The sequence below is a fragment of the Euwallacea fornicatus genome, chromosome 30, assembly GCF_040115645.1.
Source record: "Euwallacea fornicatus isolate EFF26 chromosome 30, ASM4011564v1, whole genome shotgun sequence".
Classification (NCBI taxonomy): domain Eukaryota; kingdom Metazoa; phylum Arthropoda; class Insecta; order Coleoptera; family Curculionidae; genus Euwallacea; species Euwallacea fornicatus.
This window is the reverse complement of record NC_089570.1, coordinates 1,772,647-1,789,836: the sequence shown is the minus strand read 5'-3', so window position 1 is coordinate 1,789,836 and position 17,190 is coordinate 1,772,647. Positions and strand designations below refer to the sequence as shown.

The following is a 17,190-nucleotide window of genomic DNA, read 5'->3' as shown; positions in this document are numbered from 1 at the left end:
CTTCTCTTTCGGTCACCAATTCTATTACGAATAAACGACTAAAGCCATTGTTGAATATTCTATTTTATGGAAATTGCGTTGAAAGTTATTCTATTGACGTTTTCCTATTTTTCCCCCGCGATTTTCTCCACTACGTACTGGAAATTAATTTCTAAAACAATATATTTTATATTAGAGAGAAATAAAGTATATAATAATATATAACTGCGGTAACAGAAGTAATTGACCGTATCATCAGCCAGGACGATCGCAGTTTCAAAATTCGCGGATGAATTTTGTCAAATACAACTCCTATCTAATTCTACTAGATGGCGCTTTTAGGTCGCCATTTTCAGGCTAATAATAACTAGCAATCTCATCCTAACGACAATAATTAAAACTGAAATACTCATTAATTGGTAACTATAAAATAGTAATAAAAACTTGTCTTCAATTATCCATAACTATTACTTCACATTGCAGCTGAAACTCCAACAAGTTTCAACGTTATCAGACGACAAAAAAACTTAACTACTAGAAGCTCTTTAAACTGAGTAACAAATATATGAATATTTTACAGGACTTGAATGCTTATTAATAAATTAACGCACAAAATCAGCATTTCCATGCATATTTAAAATGCTTTGATTCTAATTAGTAAAATTCTAGACACAGGTCACGTGACAGCGCATCATGAAAGTTACTAGGAGGTTACTAGGAGCCCGCACTAAGATCACTAACCAAAATGTCAACGTCATGTTGAATATGTCAATTTCTTAGATTGGTAGCGGTAAGATAGAACTTCAATTTGTTGTGTTGAAAAAGGGAAAATGGCAGAACCTGAGCTAAACGTTGATAGCTTAATTCAACGTCTATTAGAAGGTATTTATAACCAACTTGTAGCAATTCCGTATCCTTTAATAACATACTCTAGATTTTTCCTAGTCGCAGGGCATACAAACTAAAATTAAAGTGAAATAATCGTATATTTTCTGCACCTGTCAAATCGATTGAAACACTCAAATTTAGACGAATTTATGAGCTTACATAGTAATTCAATAGTTATTCTTAATTCAGTACTTTCGTACAATATACAGCCTTAAAATTGAATGGAAGTTTAATGAAAACTACCCAAAATCACACTTTGTGTAGTCTTGTGGTCACATAACAATCCATCAAGGTCTTAGGAGATACAGAAAACAATAAAAAACGGGATTTCAGGACTATTTTTACACTCCCTTGAGGGTAAAAAGTAATACTAATGTAATAAACTTGATATTACTATTTAAAATTACATTCCGTGTATGTAAAAAAGGGGTTGCTGTATACTTTGATGTTAACATAACATTGTAATTCAAGATTTGGAAAATTCCTCAACCTTGTTTTTGCCAAAAAATTAATTAATAATAATAAATAAAATCCTAATAATTTTGTCCACATGATCCAAACATAAATCCAGGTTGTTGAGTATTTTCTTCCATCATATTAATGCTTGTCTCCCTGTACTTACACTGAAAACATGTCCAGGTATATATTTCCATTTGAAAATGACCAATATGTATTCATTTCAGCTCATTACATGCTTGTTAAATAGAATGTGCCTTACTTACATTTTTAATTTTATTGCTCTGAATGACTTCATTCTCTAACACAAACAACTAATGAGCATAATTATAATTAAAGATTAATGATCCTTGACTTAGTATTAACAATATTAATTCTAGTCCGAGGATGCCGTCCTGGAAAGCCTGTTCACATGACCGAAGCCGAAGTAAGAGGTCTCTGCTTAAAATCTAGGGAAATTTTCCTGCAACAACCAATTCTACTGGAACTTGAGGCCCCCCTGAAGATATGTGGTAAGTTTATTAACTTTCCAAGTGGATAATTTTTAGCGATCATAACTATTAATAATTCCACGAATCAATCACTGATACAAATTATTATCCAGTCAGTAATAAGTTTTATCTTATCAAACATATTGGGATTTTTTAATAAGATTATGGGTACATCCATCATGCTGGCTTATTGTTTTATGAAATTCTGATTTCCATGCATATTTTCTTTGAATATGCTTAATACATTCCTAAACAAACAGCAGGTAGATGTTATTCATACTGATTGTACAAAACCTTTGATATGATCATGGCATTCTGATGTGCAAGTTGGTAGAGGTGGGTTTCTCCGGCAGATATTTACATTCATAAACTAATGCTTGAGGAATCAAGTTCAAAAGGTCAAAGTAGTTTTTTCTTTATCTGAGTTATACATTGCTACTTCTTGTATAATTCCAGAGCAATATTGTCGCCCCTGTATTCTATTAAATTTTATTTATGATCTGCTGAAATGCTTAAAGAGCTGTACTTATTCAAAAAAGTTTATACCGATGTTAAATTCATATTTGTAAAAACCGCTTCTTGCAAATGTAACTACCTTTGGATGTTTTTCAAGTATATTTGTAAATAAACAAAATAATTAGTACCGACGGGCGGTTTCAGATATGATAAAAGCTCATACTAAAGTAGTATGTGTTAAATAGCATGCTTCACATCACATTCCGACTCAATTCCATTAAAAACATATTTTTTTCCAGGCGACATTCATGGACAATATACCGACTTATTGCGACTATTCGAATACGGCGGTTTCCCTCCCGAAGCCAACTACTTATTTCTAGGAGACTATGTCGATCGAGGAAAGCAATCTCTGGAGACCATCTGTCTCCTGCTCGCATACAAAATAAAATACCCAGAAAACTTCTTTTTGTTGCGGGGCAACCATGAATGCGCCTCCATCAACAGGATATATGGTTTCTACGACGAATGTAAAAGGAGGTTTAACATCAAACTCTGGAAGACTTTTACTGATTGTTTCAACTGTTTACCGATTGCCGCAATCATCGACGAGAAAATCTTCTGCTGCCACGGAGGCCTTAGTCCGGATCTACAAGGCATGGAGCAGATAAGACGCATTATGAGACCCACCGATGTTCCTGATACTGGTGAGTTGGTATGTTGTGAGTTGGAGTGATTGTTTCAATTTCCGAATTCTCTCAGGACTTTTGTGCGATTTGCTTTGGTCTGATCCGGACAAAGACGTACAGGGTTGGGGCGAAAACGACCGCGGCGTTTCTTTTACCTTTGGAGCGGATGTCGTCAGTAAATTCCTAAACAGGCACGATTTGGATTTGATTTGTCGCGCACATCAAGTAGTCGAAGACGGGTATGAATTCTTTGCCAAGCGACAGTTGGTGACGCTCTTCTCGGCCCCGAATTATTGCGGAGAGTTCGACAATGCTGGAGGGATGATGAGCGTTGATGAGACACTTATGTGCTCTTTCCAGGTAAGATTTCTAAGTTTATTTTTAAGTTTGCGCTTGAGGATTCTGACGTTATGCAGATCTTGAAACCGTCGGAAAAAAAGGCAAAATACCAATATCAGGGAGTAAATTCCGGGCGACCATCAACACCACAGAGAAATCCCACCAGTAAAAAGAAATAGAGCGATATATATTTATATGTTTATATATTTTTCTTGTACGAAGCATTTTTAACCAAGTGTACTATCTATTCGCACTATAAATTCAATCATTATTAGATTTCGCAAGAGTATTATTTACATTATTTTGTCTATTTTGTAGACTTGTTTTCGACTGATTTTTCGTTTTATGAGTGGCCACAGTTAAAGACCACAATAACCCAATTATTAGTTTGTGTTGTATATAAAGCTCATCGCGTATTTACTAGCATTTACAAATCGCTTGTTCGTATATGTTTTGGCCAAAGAAGTATGTTTTTATTATATGTGTTATAGTCCAGGGGTACCGATTTGTCACAGTTGTTGTTAGTAAGTGCATTTGATTTTTTGAAGCTGTTTTGCACTTTAATGAAACTTATTGCCTTGCGGTTGACTAATGAGAATGTTTTGCATTGCAATCGATGAAATGCACATACATAATAATTGTGAACAGGTTGTAATGTTGAATAAAGTATTCTTATATCAAACGTTTAATAATGGCGTGTCGAGAGCGCTTTAACTTATGATGAAGATCCCTTCACAGCTGTTTAGTCTTAGAGTTTTTAGAAGTCGAGAGTTATTTGAAATAAATCTATATATTATTAGGAAAAAGTCGTTTTATTTTTGATCAAACCTCGAAAATACTTTCGGATAAACCTAGCCAATAGGGTGTTAAGCTAATATCCATCTACCTTTCCTGACAACTTTATCAAGAGAATAATGTCTGTTGAAATAAAAACACAGTATCGCTTAGTGTCGTGATTTCCTGTGTATTACTAAGAAACTGCCTCCGACCTTTTCCAGAACGACAACATTGACTACGTTTATCTTGTTGATGATTGGGAAATTTTCATATGCTTTCGGATTAAAATGAGATATTACCCCAGTTATCCGAATTTAATATAGGGCATGTACCTTTGATAAGTCTACATATCTTTAAACTCTCCACTGCTATTGAGCAGCAAAATGTTGGGATTTTCCTTTTCGAATTCGCTCGGCTCCCGTTCTCTGTCTTCCTTGCCCCATTCACCCACGCAACTCATCACGTTCGGCTCTCTTTGCTTCTCATTTTCTTCCCTCTTTGAAGACATAAAAAGAAAAACGCCCTGTTCACATAAAAAGTTTATTGTGCATCGATAATGGGAACGGTACGAACCTTCTCAGAGAAAAAAAAAACGAACTAAACCCTGTAATTCCAGTTTTTTACGTATATTAAGTCAGTTAATTTCAATTCACCTGGGTATCCATTTTGGCGAATTTATCAAACATATTCGCGTATATTTTTTTCTCCTCTTGCAGTTGTTGTTTTAATAATTTGTTACAATGAGCCAGTTGTGTTTGAGCTGACTTATTTTTGGGGTCAATTATCAGACACTCTTTGAAATCTTTTACGGCCAATCCAGCCTCTCCGAGGCCTAAAAACGCTTGACCTCTCCTGAACAGAGCCTTCTCATTGCGGGGATCCAATTCCAAAGCTTTGGTGGCAGCTGCTTTTGCTTCAAAGTTGTCCTTAGTTTTCAAATAACACAAAGAGGTGTTCAAGTATGAAGCTAAGAGAAGGGAAACATTTTGGTCCACAGCTTCACTACATAATTCTGAAAAAATGCATTAGTTAATACTCAATAAATAGAAAAATACACAACTCACCTGGTTCTTCTTTCAGGAATTCTTCAATTTTCTTGTAAAACTTGATGGCCAACTGATACTTGGCATTTTTAAAGTAATTAGTGCCCTTTTCCTTGAAGATTTTGCACTGCTCTAGTTTCTCCTCAGAATCCATCTCCCAGGTGAGTTTCGTCTTCTCAAAATTGTTCAAGGTGACCACATATTCAACAGTGGCATTTGGGGGAATGTTGTACTCCTCAGATCCAATATTTCCAAAGGCATATTTAGGGCTAATAATTAGCTTTGAAGATTCACCTTTCTTAAACTTTTCCAAAGCTTTTTCAACCCCTTCAATAACATTAACTTCAGATCCTTCACCAAGGTTAAAAACAACTTTTCTGTCTTCAAAAGTTCGACCTTCATATTTCCCAATAATGTTAACTAAAAAGATAAAAACTTATTACATATTATTCAGTGATGGTAACATTTAAATAAACACACCGTCCACATGGCTGCCTTCAACTGGTGAAATATAGCCTTCACCTCGGGTTAAAACTTCAATTCTTTCAATACCCCCATCCTTATTTGTGGTCAGATCTTCAGCCTTCCAATCAATAACTTCAACCTTAAAATAAACAGTAAATGAGTAACTTAGTTGTTGCTTTCATGTAATAATGTTACATCAAATTTCAATGTTGAGTCAGGTGGAATAAGTGGTAGATTGCCAAGAGCACCATAAGCATATTCAGGGCCACAAGTTAAAATTGCTTGTTCTCCTTTTTTCATGGAAGCTACACCGATGTCCCATCCTTTAATAACACTTCCTGTAAAAGCAAACTTCATTACAATAAAATATAATGAAATGGCAGATGTATGGATAAATAAAGGATTAATTAATAACAAAAAAAATTTGAAAAAAGTGCATAATTTCTGATTGGTTTTATAAAGATTTTTAGCATGTGACACTTATTTTATATATAATAAAGTCTTGAATATGTCAATAAATGTAAAACATAAAAAACTTACATAATACAAAGTTTAATTAGTCAAGTGGAATTCAATTATTTTGTTCATAAAATTGATGAATATATTTAGTAAATATATTACAACTTGTATGAATAAGACCCTGTAATGAACTTGATGAATGTGATAGTGCTTGAACAAGTCATACATTAAATTATCCTACCACTTGACTAATCTACTCAGGGTATGTAAACCCAGGCACAAATGCATGTTTTAAGTTTATTAAGGAATGATTAATTGAACATAATCTATAAAAAAAATTGTAGTTTTTTCTTTGGGAATAATTATTTTAAGTAATTAAAAGAAGGAAGTTCAAAGGTTTGAGACCTACCTTTCCCTAATTCAAACTCAAAAGGAGTATTTCGATCTCGGCTGGAATCAAACTTTTCTCCATTCAAAAGGGTGCCAGTGTAGTGGACTTGGACTCTGGATCCTTCAGGAACGAGGGAATCCCCAGTACCCTCCTTTAATATCTTTTTCAAAAGTGTCCCATTTCTTTTAGGGGAAATATCCACTTCAGCCATATTTAGTTAGGTAGGAATTTGGAGCTAGCGCATGCAAAAATGATCAAATATGCCTCAACTTTTAGACTCTAGCATTCATTAGATACTTGAAGGAGACAGATACAAAATGGGTAGAATAAGCAGAATAACTGAAGACCAGTGTACTAATATTTCCTATTCTTTCTAGAATAAAGCAGCAGATAAAAGAACCGGAAACCTAGAATTTCAGAAACACGAATGGAGCTAAATAATTAACAGATGAAAATGAATAATAAATTTGACAGCAAGACAAGAAATGGGAACATATGAATGTCATAAATCATTATTACCAATCGATACTTTATGTTCGCTAAAATAAAATAACGTCTAATTCTGCTCTCGTTTATTATGTCTATTTTCCTCTCTTGCCTCAATTTGTCATATTTCTTAATTGAATATATTTAGATTCTGTCCAATTGTTTATTGTTGTCCAGTTTTTTTCAGGAAAAAATAACGGGAAATATGAAATATTAAATATTAAAAAAAAAAATCATAACACTCACCCAACACTGAGTGTACTATTTTTGCCTAAATCAAATTGTCGGGACAGCACAGAGATTTTTTGTTTGTTAAGTTTTTTGACAACATGACACATGCGCGATAACCTACAATTTGGCTGCAGCCATTTAATGTTGATCGCATTTTCGAAGTTAAAAAACGGTATTATTTGCAGGTAATTTTGAATTAATCCTCGAGGAATCCCGATCCCAAATGCAGGAAAGAAAGTACACTCAAACAAACAGTGGTTTGGGAGTTTTTCCTTATTTACCAGTATGTGCTCTGAGCAAAATTGCCACCTATGTTGGCCTGGGGCCTTGATGCTCACATTGCCTTTTCATGGTCAGATCTCACATATGACAACCTAAAAACTCACACATTACACCCCATTTTAGACCAGACTACTTCCTAGTCTTAGTAGTTTCATAGTTTTAGTCATTCCAACTACTATAAATAGTCTATTCCATTTTTAGATTGTGCCACTATTTGTGCCAGGCTCAAACATCTTCTGAAATGTAACCACATTTCAACCCATTAAGATTTTTTTGAGTAGTTTTTGATAGTGTGTACTTGTTTTAGTATGACTGACTCAATGAACTTTGGTCCTGACTGGATTCGCAACCTCTCTTCGGAGGGCAATGCTGGAGGAGGAGCTGGTGGAGGTGGACAACGGTGTCAATTAGCTGACTACCGGTAAGTAAACACTAAAACATTAATTTTACACATACCCTTTAGAATATAAGAATTATTAAATTCAAATTCCTCACATTCTTCACTGAAAATATTTTTGAAATTCTAGTTAGGATTTCCTTCCTTAGAGTCCTTTAACTATTCCATTTCCATCTTTAAAAAATTGTTATTGTTTTCATTTTAAGAGGTTGACTTAATGTTATTTTGGTCTTGAGTTTTTTTAAGACAATTACACATTGCAGCAACCACTTATTAATCCAACTTGATTTTTCTTTCTACCCAGTGCCTTGGTTTTGTCTGCATAACAGGAATAGAGAAATTTATTTATTATATTTGTAGTATTTTGGAAGTCATAAAACTTATGTAAGAGTTTCAGTTAAGCAAGAACACAATCAAATCAAGTAGATCTCATTCTAATGTCTGAGTTTGACAATGATTTGTGATCATTTTCATATGCAGGGTATTTTTTATTTGACGGTTTTATCGGGTGCCTATGGATTTTGTACGCCCCTGTTTTAGTGATACGGAAGTTTTCATATGTAGGTTTTTTTAAATTTAATCTCTTACTATCTTATCAGCTGCCTATGCATTTTCGTACGCTCTTCATCTTCGTGGTCGGGACACTGACAGTGGTGGAAGTTGACGGATGACTGGAAGTTGACCCAAATTGAAATTATAGGGCTCAGTAGGGAGTTAGATTGTGTCGTTCTTGAAAATTCAAGTTTTTGATCAATAATGTTTAATTTCCCTGAAGACCCTCTTTATTCTGATCGAAACACTCCACAATTTTTCAGAAGCGGAACCGAAATTTTAAGCGAAAACCGATTATATATATTTGTGAGGTTAGGTGGAGTGCTAAATCATAGCGAAATGTAGTTCTTTAAGAGAATTAACGTAAAAGCAAATGGATAACAGTGTCTCAGATTAAAATCTTACTGCTGCTCCGGCAATGGATATAAACATATTGGCAAATATGGTAGGAACACTCATAGATAATAAAATCACGGTTCTTAGAAATTTTAATATTAACATAACAGCAAAAGCCAGAAACCTTGAAGGAAAAGTATATCCAAAATATTAGTCCCGTATTAGTCAGTGCCATATATCAGTTTGATGATGACAAGATTTAGGGCAAGCAGGATCTTGGTTATAAAGAATCAAACAAATTGCCACTGGATATTGCCAGCCCAATTTCACATTGAACACTGCACAGAAACATTTAAGGTAGATACTGATGTCTATGCATATTAACAGAAGTAATAAAGAATTAATTGAGCCTATTACTTGTTTTTGTTGAAATGAAGAATATTATGTTGTTTTTGAAAATCTGAGTTTTTACTGAATACATTAGTTTTTGTGCAGTATTCTAAAAAAATCCTCTCAATCCTGACCCAAACATCCCATATACTTACTGTTTCAATATAGTTCTTGTCTTGTAACAACCTGAATTAAAGGAATTAATTATTGTAAAGACAAAAAAGGCCAATTGTACAATTAAACCCTTTTGCTTAGGTATGGGAGAGAGGAAATGTTAGCTTTGTTTGACCGGAACATAAAACCGCCTGCCAGTCTTGCTAACTTTAAAACTTTGTACTCAGATACTACACTTTTACCCTTGGCCCTTTTACCAACAACTGAAGAAGAGGCAAGTATTCAATTTTATCTTGGAAACCTTCTTTGTTACAAGCTAAAATTTTGTTAAATAATATGCATAAGTTAACTTCTCTTTCTGGTTTGTGTATAGAGAGTTGGGGGTTGGCAAGGTCGCCCCTTGAGCCTGAGTGGCGCTCCACGTGGAAGAGGTACCTCCCTCGATCGTGGAGGGAGAGGCAGCCGTGGAAGAGGAGGTTATCAAATTTATGGAAGGCCCAATTATGAGGGCACTTGGGGAAATGGAGAGACCTCTGATTGGAGTCCTCGAAAGGAGTATAGTTCGCGACCATCTTCAATGGATAATTGGCGACGGGGTAGGGATTCTGAGGAAGGAGATGGATGGAGAATGTCTTCCTTAGGCAGGGGCATGCACGAGAAATGGGGTATTTAGTTTAAACTTGGGTAAGGACAAAGTTATTGTTCTTTTCTTAGGTCGCCAGTCGAGTTGGAGAGGTGACGGTGAAGAAGAGAGGACTGGTCCGCCAGAAAGAGGCGGGCGTTGGGCTGATGGCACCCGAGGTCCGAACTCTAGGAGGTCGTGGGAGAGTGAGGATCATCTGCCAGAATGGGCCACTGAGAATCCAGTGGAAAGTGGTGGGTCTTTTGACGATCGGGGAGCTTTTCATGGCTCGGATGATGAGCATCAGGTAAATTTTCTACTCTATATGTTTCTAACGCGATTTTAACTTTGATTTTAAGTCGGATGGTGGCAAATCTAGCGGACAGAAAAAAGATGGTTTACACAAATCCTCCTCCCAGCAGCATATTTCGCATAAAACGCACCCTCCATTACTTACTTCAAAATCAACAATGTCTTTAGTTAAAGACATTGATTATGACTCGATTCGGGAGGTAATGCCTTTGAACAATCTATATAGTCAAGATAGTTTTATTTGTTTTTTTGTTCAGGATAAAATTCCTCCTGATAATCAAGAATATGCCTCAAGGGATATTCCATCTAATAGAGAGAGAAAATTATCTGTTCCCGAAGCGGGCGATAAGCTCAAGGATTCTATTAGCAATAGGGATAGGGCCAAATCTGAAGGACCATTAAAAAGTTCTGATGTTCAAGAACCCAAAATCCAGGAGAAGTAAGGATATTTTAATACGTTTTTCTGAATAGATATTTTATTATCAAACAGAGCTGAGGAGAATGACTTTGAGAAACTTCAAGAAGCTTTCATTTCCAAACTGGTTGTAGACGAGGATCCTCCTAAACAAAATACTCAGGTGCAACCGACATTTGAACTGCCCAATTTGGCGCCCCCTCCAAATCTCTCTGTTCCAGGGCAGGACAAATGGTTTTACCAAGATCCTCAGGTATTTATTGTTGGACTAAAACGCAATTTTAGCGAAGTTTTTCAAAAATTCCTTAACGCTTATTTTGTTATTGTATAAAAAATAGGTTGTTGGTTTCAGGGGCAAATGCAAGGCCCATTTACCAACATGGAAATGTCGGAGTGGTTCAAAGCAGGGTATTTCGGTCAGGATTTGAAAGTGCGGAGGCAATGCGATGAGCGGTTCTTCTTGCTTGGCGAACTTATGGCCATGTGTAACTCAAATCCATTCCAAACCAGGTTGCCGTTTTGTCATTATTATGAATGTTGGAAATTTTAACGTAAATCTTTGCATTTTTGTAGTATGCGTTTCCCAGTATTGAAAAATGACATATCCAAGATATCGGAACCAGACCGTCAGTACCCGTTTGTGCCACAGATGCAGGCATTTAAACAAGCGCAGGCACGAGTTCTGGCCGACCCGTGGAGTGCCATCGCGGTCCAGCAACAAGAAATAGCCGCTCAAAGACTGATATTGCAACAGCAGGTAACATGCCTCGTCAAGCTACTAATAAAACTTAGACCATTGCTTTGTTAATTTCAGCAAGTTCCTCAAGATCTCCAGTATGTGCAGCAGCATCCTCCAGTAAATCCTTTAATGCACATGATAAGTCAAATGCAGCAAGTGCGTCCTTTCCTCTCTCATAGTATGGGAGAATTTATTTATTTTTCTTCAAGGCGAATAAACTCCCTCCTTCTGGACTTATAGACAAGCAACCGCCGAATCTTGCGGCTGCAGCGACAGACCCTCACTTACATATGCCGCATTTTTTATCCATGCAAAATAGACTACCAAGTACAATGCCTAATGCCCTTCCTACAGGAATACCCGGTCCCTTGCCGCCAGACAATCTTGCTGGAGGTTTATCCGGTATTCCCGGAGCGGGAATTGGTTAGTAAAAACTGCGAGAAACTAATAGTGCTTATAGGCTGTTTTGAGCCAACAAAAACAAGTCTTATTTGAAATAAAATTCCACAGAAGCATGCTTGTTTTACCTATATTCAAGATTGCAAATATTTACAAAATAAGGGTTCGTTTCATATTTTCTAGGTGCAGGACACCCACTACAGAGTGGGTTAAGCGGCGCTTTAGGCCTCACAGTACCAACTCCACAAGGGATGGATCCCAGCGCGAACAGAGAAAACGATCCCATCGCCAAACTATTGAAACAGCTCCAGGAAAAGCAACAACAGCAAAATTTGGTACTTTTCCCATTCCATTTTCGCTCTGCTTTGGGTTTAACAATGTAGGGATTAAACAAATCTAGGTGGAGTCATTTTGGCAACACAATCAGTTCGGAACGGCCCCTCCGGCCGCTCCGCCACAACAATGGCCTAATCAAATTCAGCCAGAAGTCCCATTATCCATGTGGGATGTGCAACAGCCGCCATCATCTTCTAGTCCAGCGGTGAGTTGTGGCAAGCCCCTTTAAATGCCCATTGTGAACAATAATTCCTTCCCCAAGCATCAAAAAACAAGTAAACCGCTTGAAGTATCACGTGAACCTGAGGAATCAGTCCTGGTAGAGGTAAAAGCAAAGAAGTCTGAGAAGACGAAGGAGAGTAAACAGAAAGATGATGAGAAAGAGGTGAAGAGGAAAAAGAAAGCTGAAGAAGAACAACAGAAAAAGGTAAGAATTCAATATAAACTGATGAAATAGCTTTGAATACTGTTACACTTAGATTAATATTAATTCGATTAGTTTAGATTAGGTTAAACTATTTACATTCTTTGAAGGCCTAGAGGTATTAGGACGGGGGGTCACTCCCCGTGAAATCTCAAATTGATAATCTGGCCATCCTAATAATATATTAAATTTCTGAATAATGTCAATATGTAGGAAGCAGAGGAGAAACGAAAACTGGAACAAAAGAAACTAGAAGCGGAACGAAAAGCTGAAATTGACAGAAAGAAAAAGGAGGAGGAGCGGATAAAGAAAGAACTAGAGAAGGCCAAGAAAGAAGCGGAAGAGAAACGATTGCGGGAACTCGAGGAAAAGAGGAAATTGAAAGGTAATAATTTTCACAGAAACACGGACAAATTATAGCGGTTTAATGCAACGTAAAGAGCAAAGAAAACTAGAAGAAGAAGCCAAAAAACGTTCAGATGAAGACCGAAAAAAAATCGAAGATGAAAGGATCCAACGCGAGAAGGAGCAACGAGAACGAGAAGAGAGACAGAGAGCAGAGGAAAGACGCCTGGAACAATTGTCGTTAGCTAAAGCTGCTCCATGGTCACAAGCCAATTCCACTTTCGGCATGAGTCTGACTGAAATCCAGAAAGCCGAAAAGGAAAGAAAGGCACAAGAGGCAGCTTTACAAGCTCAAAGGGCTCAGGTGTGCCTCAAAAACTCGTGAGCTTTAAGATCGTTTAAAAAAAAATTCCAGGAAAGAGAATTGCAACTGCAACAGCAACAGTCAGTGGAGAAACCTGGTGGGATTCAATTGGGTTGGGCAAAAGCGATGGAACCTAGAAAAGTGAAATCGTTAGCAGAGATTCAAGCTGAGGAGCAGGAAAGATTAGCGAAGGTATTTTTTTTTTTAATTCTTATGCATATGACTCACGGTATATTAGGAAGCTGCGGAAGCCCGATTAAAGAAGGAAAAAGAATCGCGAGAGGCCGCGCCAATTCAGCAAACCAACACGATTTGGAGCGGTCAAAGTCTTAGTTGGGCAAGCGCTTCTTCGCAATGGTCTTCGTCAGCGACCACTACAGGTGGATTTTGGGACGATCCCGCCCCAAAGCCGCAACCTACCAAACCGTCCAATGTTGCGAAGAGCAATTCGATGTCGACGATCAACAGCGCTTCCAAACAGGTTTGCCTGGAATCTCTTAAAATCGAATAATCATTATTAATGTCCCAAAATTCAGCCTCCCAAACAACAGCAGCCTCAACACCAAAAATCCAAGGCGAAGAAGGAAGAAGCTACCGCCAGTAAAAAGAATCATAACAATAACGTCGATGATGAATTTACCAACTGGTGTTTTAAGGCTTTATCGAGTATTGATACCAACGTTGATGGTGAGTAATGGTTTCTTTTTGCCTGTTTCGCACATTTATTTTAATGTGTAGTTCCGACTTTCGTCACCTTTTTACGGGACATCGAGTCTGCTTTCGAGGTAAGAGAATATTGCAGAATGTACCTGGGCGAGAATAACGCCACCCAACAATTCACCAATAATTTCCTGGAAAAAAGGCGCTCGTTCAAGCCTAAAAACGCTCACAAAGATGATATGTGTTCACCCGCGCCTGCCATAACTCCCTCGATGCACAACAGTACTGAATTTCAAGAAGTCAAGGTTAGATATTTAATTAAACCAAATATAATTGTAACGAAAACATTATTTCAGGGAAAGAACAAGAAAAGCAAGAAATCAAAAATGTTAAAGGTCGATTCTCGTATCTTAGGTTTCAACGTTACATCTGCTCCCGATAGGATCAATGTTGGAGATCGCGATTACGGTGATAATTCTTAATTTTGCTACTAAATTGAAGTTATATTTGTTAATAATAATTGTACCTCTAATATTATATATTATATATAATGATTTTTAAGAACGTTTTCTAGTTTAACATATTGCTTATTTATGTGTAATAAATTCTTTGTTTTCAAGATTAGGTTTAAATATTAATTTTTTAAGTTTCATTTCTAAGTTAAACCCTTCATCCATCCCACTTAAGTATCAATAAAAACCCTTAAAGCGCTCATTTGCTAGGCGATTACATAGCCTGTTGAACCGCGTTAATCTGCGGCTGTTGTACACTCAAGAATATTAAATGAAAGGTTCATTGTAGTATCTTAAAGGGAACTTACTTTCCATTGATTGAGAGCTGCCCTATATTATTTGAAATAAAACAAAAAAAAATCCGACAAACCTAACAGATGTATTTAGACAAAAAATCATTTAACAAAGGCTTCTGCTTTAAGACATTGTTTTCTAAAGCACAACCAATTACCCTTTGCGCATTAATTAAACTCCCACCTACCACGTTAGGGAACTTTCCTTTTCTATCTTGACTGCAACTCAATAACAACCGTTTACTAAGGTAATCCTCATAAAAAGACACAAAACCCACTTCGACATAGGACAAGGAACTGTTTGAAAACATTTGTATCGACAAACGTAAACTTTCAGCTTTGCTGAGTTGATTGGCAGGCATTAAAACTAGCCGAAAATGCAGTCCTAATTGTCTGTATAAAGTTGCTACTTCATCAACCATGTTCTCTAGAATATCGTCGTCCAACAAAAGGTTGAATAAGCTGATTTCAGATGATTGACTCAAGTTGAAAAGGTCCTTGGGGCTAGTGCTTTGCACCGTCCTGTATTTCCTACCAACGCAAAAGGCCTTGACTGGGAGCTGGGTAATATGCACAAAGTGTTTGGTGAAATAGGCCATGAAAGAATAAAGAGAACTTGCTCCTACTAAGTGCAACTTATTACTGCCCTCATTCTGAATACAGTGTATGTTTTCCAAGGTTAAACCATCCCAGCATGCAGAGGGGTCTGAACCGCATCCTTCGATAACAACGCTCTTTACAAAATCAGAATTAGAGAATTGAGTATAATTTAAATTAACTAGCTCTTGGCTGAAATAGTTCTGAACTGCCAACTCAAATAGAGCTGCTTCTGACTTTAAGTAGCAAGTCATGTGATTAATTAACTTAAAATATCCTTTCTTATTACCAATCTCAACATGATTCTCAGTTCTTGTGTCAGATTTTTCCAGGTATCTGTAGACTTCAAGTTCACACTGTGTTGTTTTCGGGTGTAAAACGTTCGGCAAACTTAGTACTTGTAAAGCTGCTCCTTCTTCAACTGCATAACTTAAATTTCGCAAATTTTTTACCTCATCTTTTACAAGTCTTAAATGTATCTTTAGTTTCTCAATTTCCTTTTCTAAATCTGGATCATTGTCCAGTTTCATAAGTTTCGATATGTTGTGCCCAATTTCGGCTTTGGTTTCCTCTAAAATCTCTTTTTTTCTCTCAATTTCCTTGAAATAATTCCATCTTTCTTCAACCTTGTTTAAATCAATGGATAATTGACGGGCTTTTATGTTTTCAATTAAACAGTCTTTCCTACTTTTCAACTGGTCATCAAAGTCTATGATTGGTTTTAAAACAGCAAACTGTTTATGTGCTTTATCTCCAGTCACATAAAGAGCCGAAGAAAATTGGCGATTAATAATAATTCTTAAAGCTAAAACCTGTCGTAACATCTTTATGAATTAATTTTCTGCTTTTTGTTTTCTAACACACACTGAGTTTCAATTTTTCTTTTCAAAGGCTGTGAAAAACTGCCGTGTCCGGCAGCTCGTTCTGAGTCTTCAATTGTGTATGGTTCTTCCTGCAAAGCCTTCAGTCTTCGCTTGTGAACTTTGGTTTTAAAGTGCTCCTGAAGTGCACTACTATTAATAAAATATCGCGCGCAGTGCAGACAATAAAATTGGGCGTTTCCAGGCTTATCAAAGTCAATTTCCTGGTTTAGGAGCTCTTTGGCATTCTCCTCTTTCAAGTCCTCATCAATCTGGAATAAACGAGTGGCAACTAAGCATATGAGAATTTGTTTTATGTAAAAAAGCCTTTAACCATTATTTTTAAAACACAAAATACTTCAATGATCTGCCTCTTGTATTTTTATAACAGGAGCTTCATTAGACTTCAAATGCAGCATCTGATTAACCTGATTAAAACATGAAATATTTAAATATTAAAGGATGGGTGCAAACGTAATCTTAAGGAGTTTACTTGTTAGGAAAATACGAGATTTGAGCGCTGAACGCGATTGACCCGGATATTATTATGTTTAACTTCAATTGAAGGCCCATCTGATAAATTTTTATGCTTACCTGATCCAGATCTTTCACGCGCCGCTTAGTTCTGTACTTTTTTTTGAGGTTAGTGTCTCCGGAACTATACTTCTTTCTTTTATAAACCATTACATTAACAATTAGAATGTACTTCTAAGTTAATTAAAGAAATTGAAAAATGCGGTTTTCTAAGAAACGGAAATATAAGGCGAAAAAATGTGTATTTTGTATGCAACAAGAAATCAAAATAAAGTACACGAGAAATACTCTGTCACCATTTTAATACGAATTCTCCACGTTGTCAAGTTAAGATTTTTTGATCTGGCAACGTTGTTAGTGGTGCTGTTTTAATCTCATTAACAAACTCGTAATAAGTACATAATAGTTGTACGGCAGTAGTGCAGATGAATAATAAAAAGATAAAATACAATTATATAGATATTAAAAATAATTACTTAAAAATGCAGAAAGCTTTAATATCTCCTTTAGATAATTACTTATTTAGTGCTGTCATCTTAAGTGCAGTAGCCGAGGCT

The 17,190-nt window shown here is 36.4% G+C and overlaps 5 protein-coding genes across 6 annotated transcripts; 2 read left to right on the top strand and 3 right to left on the bottom strand.

Annotated features, from left to right (window-relative positions):
• The first annotated feature begins 732 nt into the window (after positions 1-732).
• On the top strand, positions 733-4,104 carry LOC136347845 (serine/threonine-protein phosphatase PP1-beta catalytic subunit). The gene is made up of 5 exons (XM_066298186.1): positions 733-861; positions 1,704-1,835; positions 2,570-2,977; positions 3,033-3,319; positions 3,376-4,104. The coding sequence occupies exons 1-5, from the start codon at positions 810-812 to the stop codon at positions 3,475-3,477; spliced, it is 981 nt and encodes a 326-aa protein (XP_066154283.1). The 5' UTR covers positions 733-809; the 3' UTR covers positions 3,478-4,104.
• A 134-nt stretch (positions 4,105-4,238) lies between these two features.
• On the bottom strand, positions 4,239-7,001 carry LOC136347839 (FK506-binding protein 59-like). Of its 2 annotated transcripts, XM_066298178.1 has the most exons (7): positions 6,452-7,001; positions 5,779-5,921; positions 5,599-5,722; positions 5,140-5,538; positions 4,729-5,087; positions 4,408-4,571; positions 4,239-4,349 (listed from the first exon to the last, which is right to left on the bottom strand). In XM_066298178.1, exons 1-6 carry the CDS (start codon positions 6,642-6,644, stop codon positions 4,419-4,421), a joined length of 1,371 nt encoding a protein of 456 aa, XP_066154275.1. In that variant the 5' UTR covers positions 6,645-7,001; the 3' UTR covers positions 4,239-4,349; positions 4,408-4,418. The 2 variants fall into 2 exon arrangements, with proteins under 2 accessions (XP_066154275.1, XP_066154274.1); XM_066298177.1 differs by having other exon boundaries at positions 4,239-4,571; positions 6,452-7,000.
• A 240-nt stretch (positions 7,002-7,241) lies between these two features.
• On the top strand, positions 7,242-14,475 carry Gyf (GIGYF family protein Gyf). The gene is made up of 21 exons (XM_066298167.1): positions 7,242-7,335; positions 7,740-7,853; positions 9,363-9,495; positions 9,595-9,886; positions 9,936-10,150; positions 10,203-10,594; positions 10,646-10,823; positions 10,923-11,080; positions 11,144-11,327; positions 11,385-11,465; positions 11,519-11,732; positions 11,892-12,043; positions 12,109-12,249; positions 12,307-12,471; positions 12,682-12,853; positions 12,909-13,177; positions 13,229-13,369; positions 13,416-13,658; positions 13,714-13,864; positions 13,916-14,142; positions 14,194-14,475. Exons 1-21 carry the CDS (start codon positions 7,256-7,258, stop codon positions 14,317-14,319), a joined length of 3,828 nt encoding a protein of 1,275 aa, XP_066154264.1. The 5' UTR covers positions 7,242-7,255; the 3' UTR covers positions 14,320-14,475.
• A 234-nt stretch (positions 14,476-14,709) lies between these two features.
• On the bottom strand, positions 14,710-16,063 carry Slimp (Seryl-tRNA synthetase-like insect mitochondrial protein). The gene has a single exon (XM_066298179.1). It carries the CDS (start codon positions 16,061-16,063, stop codon positions 14,720-14,722), a length of 1,344 nt encoding a protein of 447 aa, XP_066154276.1. The 3' UTR covers positions 14,710-14,719.
• On the bottom strand, positions 15,925-16,951 carry LOC136347848 (zinc finger protein 593 homolog). The gene is made up of 2 exons (XM_066298189.1): positions 16,694-16,951; positions 15,925-16,371 (listed from the first exon to the last, which is right to left on the bottom strand). The coding sequence occupies exons 1-2, from the start codon at positions 16,781-16,783 to the stop codon at positions 16,066-16,068; spliced, it is 396 nt and encodes a 131-aa protein (XP_066154286.1). The 5' UTR covers positions 16,784-16,951; the 3' UTR covers positions 15,925-16,065.
• Positions 16,952-17,190: the final 239 nt, after the last annotated feature.

Coding starts and splice junctions, on each gene's coding strand:
- LOC136347839 (XM_066298178.1), bottom strand. CDS start 6,644: ATGGCTGAAGTGGATATTTCCCCTAAAAGAAATGGGACACTTTTGAAA. Junction 5,723..5,778: donor ACTCAACATTGAAATTTGAT/GTAACATTATTA, acceptor GTTTATTTTAAG/GTTGAAGTTATTGATTGGAA. Junction 5,539..5,598: donor TGAAGGCAGCCATGTGGACG/GTGTGTTTATTT, acceptor TTATCTTTTTAG/TTAACATTATTGGGAAATAT.
- Slimp (XM_066298179.1), bottom strand. CDS start 16,063: ATGTTACGACAGGTTTTAGCTTTAAGAATTATTATTAATCGCCAATTT.
- LOC136347845 (XM_066298186.1), top strand. CDS start 810: ATGGCAGAACCTGAGCTAAACGTTGATAGCTTAATTCAACGTCTATTA. Junction 862..1,703: donor AATTCAACGTCTATTAGAAG/GTATTTATAACC, acceptor TATTAATTCTAG/TCCGAGGATGCCGTCCTGGA. Junction 3,320..3,375: donor CACTTATGTGCTCTTTCCAG/GTAAGATTTCTA, acceptor GACGTTATGCAG/ATCTTGAAACCGTCGGAAAA.
- LOC136347848 (XM_066298189.1), bottom strand. CDS start 16,783: ATGGTTTATAAAAGAAAGAAGTATAGTTCCGGAGACACTAACCTCAAA. Junction 16,372..16,693: donor GCGTGAAAGATCTGGATCAG/GTAAGCATAAAA, acceptor CGTTTATTCCAG/ATTGATGAGGACTTGAAAGA.
- Gyf (XM_066298167.1), top strand. CDS start 7,256: ATGCGCGATAACCTACAATTTGGCTGCAGCCATTTAATGTTGATCGCA. Junction 9,887..9,935: donor GGGCATGCACGAGAAATGGG/GTATTTAGTTTA, acceptor TTCTTTTCTTAG/GTCGCCAGTCGAGTTGGAGA. Junction 13,178..13,228: donor TACAAGCTCAAAGGGCTCAG/GTGTGCCTCAAA, acceptor AAAAAATTCCAG/GAAAGAGAATTGCAACTGCA.